This window comes from Lathamus discolor, chromosome 9 (assembly GCF_037157495.1).
Source record: "Lathamus discolor isolate bLatDis1 chromosome 9, bLatDis1.hap1, whole genome shotgun sequence".
NCBI classification, from domain to species: Eukaryota; Metazoa; Chordata; class Aves; order Psittaciformes; family Psittacidae; genus Lathamus; species Lathamus discolor.
The window spans coordinates 10,319,723-10,330,507 of NC_088892.1; the positions used below are offsets into that span (position 1 = coordinate 10,319,723).

Sequence of the window (10,785 nt, forward strand, 5' to 3'; positions counted from 1 at the left end):
ACATGATTTAGATTGAGTTTAAATGCTTTACTGGATTGGGACCTCAATGAGCAGGAAAATCTGATGCAGTGTAATGGTACAGCATAACAGTTCCTCCTTTGGTCAGTAATTAAAAGGCCTCACCACAAAACAAACAAACAAACAAACAAAACCTGAAACAAAACACCACAAAACAAACCAAACGCCTCTTTTTTTTTAGCTGAGGAAGGTATGATCATTTATCATTGATCTTTTAGCTCAGGGCAACACGAGTCATAAGCACATCAGTTTTAACATCACTTAAAAGTATTACCTTATTTGCTATTTCTAATATTTTTAACACATGGCTCTGCAGAGAAGGGTATGAGACATAACAGACTGACAATGCACCGAAGTGTGTCGGAAGCCTTATGCAAGGCAAATCCCAGTGAACCTGGACACATACTTAAAGCCAAGCAGCACTGTGCAGAGTAGGCACAGTGACCCATTATTCTTAACCTACTGGTGGTGCCATTGTAGTCTGTCACATCAGTGCATCTTTAATACTCCTTAATTCACAGACTCTTAACACAATAAGCTCAAATGTAGTTATTCAAGCCTTGGATATGTATTGCATCATTGGTCAACCAAGAACTTCTTATGCTAGAAAAGCGTATGTACATAGTGTCCATGTCCTGAAAATCCCTATGACATCCTGAAGTCACTTATTGCACATTGATAGCAGCAGCTTCTTGAAAGAAACTCAGTCATTAATTTATCTGTTATAATTTTATTATTTGAAGTCATGTACGTAGTACGACATTGTACATACTCCATTGTAGTATGGAGAAAAATAATAAACCCCTCTAAGTTACAAGAGCATAAACAAATGTCTGAAAATAGAAAACTGATGTTTTGTTTTGCTTTTTCTTAAATAAAGAAGCAGTGCTTTGGGTTTTTTTTTTCTTTTTTGTAAACTTTGCTAAAAATACACTGCAGGCTGTTTGCCAAGTGTCCTTCCAGAATAAAAATTTCACAGCAGTATCATAAAGCCCTGAAATTAGAGGTTTATAATGGAAATAGCTGACACAGCCTTCTCCCCAGTATCATTATCGGGACTTGCTGTAATATTTGCCAGCTCCAAATTAATGAAAAGCATTCATATTTGTATCCTACTAATCTTAATTGATTTATGTATTGATTTTAAAAGGGGTGGGGGAGAAGGTCTGGAAGCAAAGGAGAGAGAGGTGCTTATCCAAAGCTCATTGAAATAAATAATAATAAAAAAAAATCCTTTTCAAGTCAAAAAACTTTTGTTAATCTCATAGTATAGATTTGCTGTATGATGATTTACCAATAGATCTCCATTCTCATCTCCAGGTGCCATCTATCAGTGAGATACAGTGGAGATTTTCCATTGTCCTGACTGCTATTTATCCCTAGCTATTCAGATTTAGCTTTCACAAGGGCAAGTTTTCACTGTCTAGATACGAGCTACATAATACTCTGAACTGAGACCACTATATTCGCTTTACACTGTGGTTTTAAATAGACATGATTTGCCATATTGTTCACTGTCTGATCAGTTGTTTTTTTCCTGACAGACAGCAGCCAGACAGGTAAGAACATAAAACTTATGCATATACGATTAAAATATTACCCTTACCATGAATTCCTGATAATACTTGTAGTGAAAACTACTTAGATTAAGCTGTAGAACCCTGAAAAGCAAGACGAGAGATGGCAAATAACTGCCTGAGACACAATACTAAAAAACTAATGAATCTATTTTAAAATTCACCATTGGTAACAAATCTGAAATAAGATAATATGCTAATTTCGCAAGAATAGTACAGAACAATTTTTTTATTATTATATCTGATCACTTAATTCTGGATAATTCTATACATCTCCAGTTTCTGTTTGGTATATTGTTCTGGTTTTATTTATACTGAATGATTAATGCATTGTGATCAGGAAAACAAGTCAGGCATATTAAATACATATTAAGGAGTACATATTTTTCCTATTTAGTATACAAAGTATTTCATAAATATGAATAATATTATAAAAATAATTTCTGCTACGCTCACACAGTAAGCACTTTGACAATTCTGGACAACCTGTTGGGGTTGCAAGTTTTTCACGTAACTGAGAAGGAACTCTAGTTTTAATTGGAGATGAGTCTTGTAACAGATTCTGCATAAACATCAAATATTTTCTTCAGATGCCACAAATACTGCAGAAGTCAGGCTGAACTATTTCTTTCTTTTTTTCTTTTTAATTTTTTTGTATAGACATGTATGCTTCAAGTGGTCAAATTTATTTCATAGGTATGTAATGCATGGTATATTTTAAACAAATATTTCCACAATTTAACATTATAATTCCAGTGGTTTCAAAATGCAGGCCATAAATGTAACCAATTTACACATACTATCAAATGTTCTCTCTTTGCATGCTTGTTACTTTCCAGATATTCTTTAAACAGTGCCATTACAACACCACAGATCAAGGGATTACTCCAGTTCCACCAATTTATATCCACGTGCAGGATGAAGGACCCAGCTGAGGTACAAATACCAGTACCAGGTTTCTTGTGTTTGTTCTAACAAATCACAAGGAGACGATGGTTTTGCATTTAAGGTACAAAACATATATGCCTCTTGAGGTTAAATTCAGGGTAACATGTATAAAGCATCCCTTTGGCAATAGAGTTTGCAGTATCCTTACAGGATTCCATGGGGCATGAGCTTTATGTAGTAAAATCTATTAAGGAAATTCTCCTCTACTTGACAATTCTGATGCAGCTACAGTTAATCAAGACACCCTTGGACACACCTGCCTCTATGCCTATCAATATAATATAGTATTTGGAAGTTAAAAGTCAACAAAAGGCACTTTTCATCATTAAATAAATGTCCTCTGTAGGTGATAAGATTGTATGACCTATATTTTATTCAAAGCTGTTTGCTCTTCAAGGACTTGTAGGTAGTCAGGTGAACCTTGAAGTTTAGCTTTTAGTTCAAAATATTCACTTTTTCTTTGTTCTACCACAATTTTACTATGATTACCACCTATTAGAGATTTCTTGTTTTTTTTGTCTTGCAGTTTCTCTGGATAACGTATTTCAAAGCCACTGACCCCTATGCTGTTGTATTCTTTTTTACTTTCAAGAAAATTTTGAATAAATACATTGGAATCCCTCCCAGGGAATAACTCATCCAGTTCATCGATTGTGCTAAGTCTTTTTCTGGTATCCGCATGCAATAAATCTTTCTCCTTGTCATTAATATTTCTCAGAATGACTTTTTGCCCTGGTGGGTCAGCAAACGTGAAGCCCGTTTCAGACTCTTTTAAGCCACAGGTATGACTTTTGCTCATCTGCTCAATTGTCTGAGGAATGAAGGCCTCTGCACCTAGTCCATCCTTTTTGTTTGATTTGTGATCGTGCTTTCTTAGCTGCAGTTGCATAGAACTGCATTCTTGATTTCCAATCCCTTCATGCTTTACAGCTGGTTTTTTGTTGCGCCGAAGCACAAAAACAAGAAGACAAAAAGCAACAAACACTGTTAAAATAAGCACAACTAATATGCTTAAGATTAGGATGGACAACGGAACTGGGCCACCAGGAGAGCTCCGAACTGGTCCTGGTGGTGTTGTAAAAGTAACAGCGGGCATTGGACTAGTGAACAGAGCAGATGGCTTGTTTAAAAGTTTAGGACAGAGGATCTCATTTTTCAGAGACTTAAGTTCAATGTTTGCAAACTGTACAGGTGTTTCACATTTCAATTCCTTCACCACAATACCTTCATTTAGCTTTTCAAGCCACAGTTTTAAAGCAACTAAATCACAAGTGCAGTCCCATGGATTACCTTCCAAATCAATTTGTGTAAGGGATTTCAGCTGATCAAGAACGCCACTTACAGGTAAATACATGAAATGATTGTTCCTCAGATTCAGTCTTGCAAGAGGTGCACCAGCAAATATGTACGCTGGCAAGCTTCGTAGAAGATTGTTGTTCAGGTAAAGCAACTGCAAATTTGGCATTAAGTCAAAGGTGCCTGCTAGGATTTCTTTGATAACATTGTATTCCAAATACAGATATTGTAAGTTGTGGAGGCCAGCAAACATTTCTGGGCTCAGACGCTCTATCTGATTGCCATTGAGATACAATCTCCGTAAATTTGTGAGGTTGCGGAAAACTTCTCCTTTGATCAGTGAAATCCGATTGCTGCCTAAATGTAGCAAATCCAGCCCCTCGAACTCCATGAAATCTGCAGTGTCCACATCCTTAATATAATTGCCATTTACATGCAGTTTCTTGGCATTTAATGGTTTTGGAATGAGTTCAGCCATTGACTCTATATTTCTTTCTTGGCAATTTACACTTAATCCCAAGTCTGAAGGATGCGTTTTGCAAACACAGGGGACCGGACAAGGAGTTAAAGGAGGCACCCTAGTCTGGAAAGATACAATTTGACTGAGATTGCGATTAGACAGTGCTTTGCCTGCTACTATCCCCGAGATCTTTGAAGGATTTGTAGTCTTTGGCGGCTTTGTGACTAATCTGTGCACTGACGTTTGAGTGGTGTGGCCATTAGGTGTGCTGTAACCAGGCTCCAGCTGCGAGGGAGGCAGAATGCGCACATCAAAATCACTCCCTGTCCCCATGGAGCACAGCTCTTGCTTGTTGGTTTCTTTCAGCAGCCTTCCATACAAGTCACTGGGTGTTTCACAGATAGCTTCTCCAATGTAGATGTTATAGGGCATGTTCTCCAGCCACGCTTTCAAAGGCAACAAATCACAAGTACAATTCCAGGGGTTGTCCTCCAGCTGCAATTCAACAATTCGGCCAATGTGTTCTAAAACTCCAATGTATGGAAGCTTCTGTATTCGATTCCCTCGTATATCCAGATGAGTTAGAGAAGCAAATCGAAAAATATTATCAGGAAGGAATGAAATCAGATTGTCATTAAGAATCAGGACTTTCAGCTTGTGAAGCTTATTGAAGGCTCCCCGTTCAATAAACTTGATTAAATTGTAGTCAGCTTGGAGATACTCCAAGTTCTCTATGCCAAGGAAAGTGTCAGCTCGGAGAATCTTTAATTCATTGTTGTTCAAGTGCAACTGTTTTAATGCACTAAGACCCATAAAGGCCCCTCCCTCAATGTTCTGTAACTTATTATTACCCAGTTGCAAGGACACTGCGTATGTAAAATTAAGAAAGGAATTTGGATATAGAATAATTAGCAGGTTGTTTTGAAAGTTGAGGTGGTAAAAATTAGACCATGGTGGTTTAAGCTGATTTGGTCTGTAGACTGCAACCTTCTCACAGTTGACATAGAGTACATTCTCAACTGACACACAGGAGCAAACATTGCAAATTTCCACAGATATATCAGCATCTGCAGTTGTAGAAGAAACTGGAGATGACAGAACCAGAAAGAGCCACAGAAACATCTTCTTGTGATCAGCAAGCAACCTTAGGCTCCTGAACAAAGATAAAGAATCTAAAGAAGAAAGAAGGAAAGAAAAAAGAAAACATTTTTCAGTTGTCATTGTTCCAAAACATCATTTGGGTTAAAAATTGTATACCACTGAGCTACTGTACCTGCCAAGGATTACAGATAAACTACAAGCACTGAATTTAAAATAACATGAAAGATTTTAACAACCAAACAAATACATGGGAGCTAAAAAGATTTCAAATATGGCATGTAAATTTCTGTAGACAAACACAAATAACTCTGAGGTCTGTCAAATATATTTCTCTCTCTCTTGTACATGCCAAGCATGCATAACTAACAAAGTAAAATAACCAAAGGAGATTCCAATTTTATGCATATTTACTCTCTTCAATCCTGCACTGCTCATATGTTGCCGTGCATTTCAGGGATATTAAACACAAATGCTGATGTTATGCATGCCCAAACACCTGGGTTGAGATAGCACAATATAGAAAGGATGAAGGCACAGACACAAAAAGCAATGTCAGTACTCAATGTATGTATCTATAGCATCAACACATACAGATTATCAGTGCCATAAAAGTGAGATTCACTCAAGGGATACACAGGCATGCACACACACAATTTCTGTCATTTACTATATCTAGTTTAAATAAATAGGTGTCAAACTGATTGCAGAAATACAATGAACTATCCACAAAAGAAGATCAGCTCTTGGTAACCAATGGAAGCACACAGATATGGAAGAAGCATGCACAGGTATACAGCTCCATCCCCTGGAATAACAGCAATACCCTGACCTGCAGGGCAAAACAAAGTCAATTCACCAGCCCCAAACTACTGAAACCTAAGAAGAACTTTTTTCTTTTGTTTAATTAATATTATGTAGTTTGCTCTTCTCTCTGCACTGGTACGGAGGTAGCTTTTAAGAACCCTCCACATATACACAGGCCAGTTGAGCTGCCCTTTTTTTTTTTTTTTTTTTACACAGAACTGGAGCCACAGTTTTTTCTTTGAGTTACAAGGTAGCTTTTTTAAAAAAATAAAACAAAATAAAAATCAGTCAATAATCAATACATTGATCCCCCACCTTCCCCATTCCCCCATTTCCCAACTTGTCCCTTTCATTTCTTCATTTCTTTCCTGCTGTGGGAAGCCACTGAGCTGGCAGGAGGGAGCCAGGATGGAAGTGGAGAAAGCAAGAGCCAGCTGGAGGGAGGAGAATCAGGCTGGAGGGAGCCGCAGGGAGGGGAGGATGCGCCGGGGGACCTGGAAGGGTGGGCAGAGGAGCGATGAGGGAGGAAGGAAGGGAGGACAGAAGGACAAGAGGGAGAAGGAAAGCTGAGAGGAGGCGAGGGGGGAAGAGGGGAAGGGATAGCTGAAGGGGTCAAAGAGGCCGCAGAGAGGGACCATGGGGACAAGAGGGAGCGGAGCAGCCGCTGCTGATCCCCGCAGGCTCCCGACGCTGGCCGCGGCGAACGAGCCCACAGGGGCAGCGCGATGCCCCCGCGTCCCCAGCGCTCCACCTCCTCCCCCCCGGGCTCCGTCCCCCAGTGTCCCTGCCTCTCCCACGCGCGAGTCCCCTCTTCTTCCTCAGCCCCGGGGCGCCGGCCGCTGCCGACTGGGCTCGCTGCGGGACCTGCACGGGGCTGGCTGCGGGTCGCCCTGCCTGGACAGGAATGCCGGCGCTACCGCAATATTTGCCGCAACCGGCTCGGCTGGTGCCGGCTCCCCTCTGTCGTGGGCGCCCCGTCGCCCTCTGCCTCCCGGCGGGGGAAAGCAGGAGGGACACAGGCGCGCACACACCGCACGCACATGCCGGCTAGGAACGGACACAGCGCGGCGATGCAGCCCAGCATCTCTTACACCCTCCTTTTGTAATACGGCACAACCGTGGTCCCCGCAGCCAAATGCTTCCAAGACCTCCCGTCCCTCCCGTTCCCCCCTCGGGCACCTTTGCAAAGTCCAGCCCGCGGCACATTTACACACCCCCAGCCCCACTGCGCAGATCCTGCCCCCCTGTCCCTCCCACACCTCCACTAGCTTATCTGGGTTGCCTGGCCCCAGTCTCTCCGCTCGCCTGCGGGAAGGATGGGAGCGGGCAGCGCTGCGCCTGGTGCCCCTGGCCTGGGGCTCCGGGAGGCGGCCGGCTAGAAAGGAGAGGCGACCGCGATGGCAGAGAGGCTCCTGCAGGAAGCCACTGTCACCCTGTCACCGTCACCCCCCCCCCCCCACCTCCCTTTAAAATAACAGTGATGAAAACAAAACCTTAGGAATAATTAAAATAAATTAAAACGCCAACGTAACCGCAGCTCCGCTATGCCCCGCTCCCAGCCCGCACTCACACGCCCGGCGGGGCGGCCGGCCGCCCCCGGCGATGCCCCCGGCGATGCTCCCGGCGGCGCTCCGCGGCGAGCCCGGCACCTTCCCTACCTCGGCGGCCGGGGTCGCCGCGGCCCCGCTCCGCTGCGTTCCACCGCTCTCCCAGCGAGGTTCCCCGTCCGACAGCTCCGCGCAGGCACCGAGCGGCGGGGACAGCCGGGCAAGCACCCTTGGCCGCGCTGACCGCCGGGGCGCGGAGAGAGACGAAGCCCGGCGCTGCAGTACCCCGGCGGGCTCCGCGGCATGCAGCAACCGCCTCGCTGAGCCCTGCCCCGACACCGCGGTCCCCAGCACACATACGGGGAGAAGATCCCTCTGCACACGGGCACCCGCTCCCATCGCACTGCTCTCGCCCACCCCTTGCACGCAGAGAGCCCCCTCCCATTCGCCACACGCACACACATATGCACGCACGCACCGAGCGCTGCTTTGGAGGGGAAGGAGACTCCGCTCCGGGGGAGCAATGCCAGCGCATCGCGACCGAAGCCTCTCCGCACTCCTGGAGTCGCGTCGCGCAGCTGTTACCTCTCCCAGGGAGACGCCGGGCTGCGCCCCCGCGGAGCTCAAGCGGGCGCGGAGGAGCGGGAGGAGTCCTCCGGGGCGCCGAGAGTGGCGGGGCCCCGGTGCCGTGCCGGGCGCCGTGGGGCCGCCATGGGTGGCGCGGAGCAGCTACAAGTGCAGCTCCGGGCAGAGTCGGGACGGGGCCAGCTCACCCGCCCAGCGGCGGGTGCGCGCTTCTTAGCACCGCGGCTGAGAGAGCAACGCGGGGGAAGGGAGGAAAAGAAAGGGCTCTCCCCTCATCTTTACTGACGAGTGTCGTGTCGTCCCGTCCCCCCCCCCGCTGTTGAAACAAAAGTAGAGGTGGAAACTGAGTGGGCAGGATGGTAACATTTGCTGCATTTAATGTGAATTGCAATTATGGAACAAAATCGCTGTGAGGAGACATACCCGACCCGGTCTTAAGACAACAGAGTTATTTGTGTATCTCATTCTTTGTGGTTAGGTGAAATTCCTCCTCTGCTTAGGTAACAGCTGCAGTCTGATGAAAAATACTTCGCTAATGTTATGCACTTGTGCAAAACAGATTCTGCTAATTAAGAACTCCTATTTACTCTACCTCTCATAATATACTTTAAAATGGTAACTAATACCTCCAAACAAGGTGACATCTCTTTCCAAGGCAGAAGAGTCAGTTAACCAAATGAAATCTTGCAAGGGGAGTTCAACCGCTTGTCCTTTACCATGGATGCTAACGTAATTCAGTTAGAAAACTGTTTACGTGTTGCACACATACCCATTTTAAGTGAATCAGAGAATGGAAAAGAGCAACTGCTTTCTTCATTTACAGAAACGGAATAAATAGCTTGCTCCAAAGATTTACTGCATCTAATTGAAATAATTGCTGAATGTTATTTTGCATTATGCGAGTAGACTGATACCTGAAAACAAATGCAGCTGAGACATCAATAATTTGCGCATCACAACAGAACTGAAAGTGATCTGTGATTAATATTCAACCAATTAAAAACTGAAGTCTTTAAAATGTAAACTCTCTCAATTATTGAGCCATTAGGAAAGTACTGCTCACATAAAAGGGAATGCGTGTATATAAAGGGCCCAGTTTGGAAGGATTCACATGCAGTGTAAGCTGAATTTTTCAAACTGTATTTCAATAAACTGATGGAATAGTGAGCAAAGGTCTAGAATAAAATTAATTTGAGAAGATACCTGGTTTATAAGTCTGTTTTAACAACAGGCACAGAAATGTGTAAAGATCAAGGTGCCAGTTTTTCAACCTGCTACATTAAGCTGAATGTTAGGTGAAGGAGCATATAGACAGTATCAAAGACAGATCATTTATTCCCACCACCAATCAAACAACTGCTTAGAGACCAAATAGAAATCAAACAAGGAGCATAATAAAAGATCATATTTTAACCAAGTAAGCCATGAAATAAGTATTTAAAGGAACTGAAATTGCACTGTAACTACATAATTCCTGATATTTCTATTGTAAGCGCTTGTTAACAATGGCATATGTTTATGGTATTGTAGAACTTATCTGAGAAGGAAACTTAGTTATGCAACACTATGTCATTATTAGGGTTTTAGTATGTCATATTTTTATATTTATTTCTAATTTGCAGCTGCAAAAAATAACTCCTCCTGCAAATCTTATTTGACCAATTGGGTGGTTTCTGAACTACTTTTCCTAACCTATGACATGTCAAAATCACTAAGATTTAGACTCATATGTCAGGACAACAACCCAAACCAAACTGAGAATAATTTTAAAGTATGACATAAGCAGAAGCTTAAGGTAAAGACTGTGATCCAAGATGATGACGTGCTTAATGAATAAATCACTTTAAGGGGTTACATCCTACAATCATTTGGTTGTACCCCTTTCTTTGAGATCTGACTGGAAGTTCTGTCACCACCAGTAGAAATTTTCTGTCTAACCTGATGGTAGATAGTAATTGGAAGACAGCAGAAAGGGCAAGTTGGGTTATCTGGTCTGGTTCCCTGAAGTTTACAAGATTACTTTAGGCCTATTATTGTAATATCTAACTCTTTTTTATATTTCTTGCTGTGATGGAACCTCATTCATATGCTTTGATTTTTTTCTCTGTTGTTTGCCACAGGCACATGTATTTTTCCTTCTCCAATTCAGCAAAAGGAAAGCAAAGGCTAACAAGCAGATAGATTAGTAACATGTTTTCCTGCAAAGAGAAGTATCTGAGGAAAAAGTAGAAATGTGAGAATTGCTACTTCCCACCCAAGGAGACACACACATGGTAGCATTCAGTAATGATAGAATTTGCTCATCAGTAACGTCATTACCATATCCAAGTAGAAGATCTTGGGAGAGAAAGGTAACTTTTACTCTTGGCTATGGAAATTCATCATGAAATCTGCTCAAAAGTTACAGAAACCTATGTATATTTTGTTTCCTTTCACATTTTTGGGAGAG

The 10,785-nt window shown here is 43.0% G+C and overlaps 1 protein-coding gene across 2 annotated transcripts; it reads right to left on the reverse strand.

Annotated features, from left to right (window-relative positions):
• Positions 1-732: 732 nt before the first annotated feature.
• Positions 733-8,403, reverse strand: SLITRK4 (SLIT and NTRK like family member 4). 2 transcript variants are annotated; one of them, XM_065689813.1, is made up of 2 exons: positions 8,337-8,403; positions 733-5,471 (listed from the first exon to the last, which is right to left on the reverse strand). In XM_065689813.1, the coding sequence occupies exon 2, from the start codon at positions 5,419-5,421 to the stop codon at positions 2,908-2,910; it is 2,514 nt and encodes an 837-aa protein (XP_065545885.1). In that variant the 5' UTR covers positions 5,422-5,471; positions 8,337-8,403; the 3' UTR covers positions 733-2,907. The 2 variants fall into 2 exon arrangements, with proteins under 2 accessions (XP_065545885.1, XP_065545884.1); XM_065689812.1 differs by lacking the exon at positions 8,337-8,403 and adding an exon at positions 8,230-8,251.
• Between the last annotated feature and the right edge of the window lie 2,382 nt (positions 8,404-10,785).

Bases quoted from the DNA above. Each gene is read 5' to 3' on its own strand.
- SLITRK4 (XM_065689813.1), bottom strand. From the start codon at position 5,421: ATGTTTCTGTGGCTCTTTCTGGTTCTGTCATCTCCAGTTTCTTCTACA.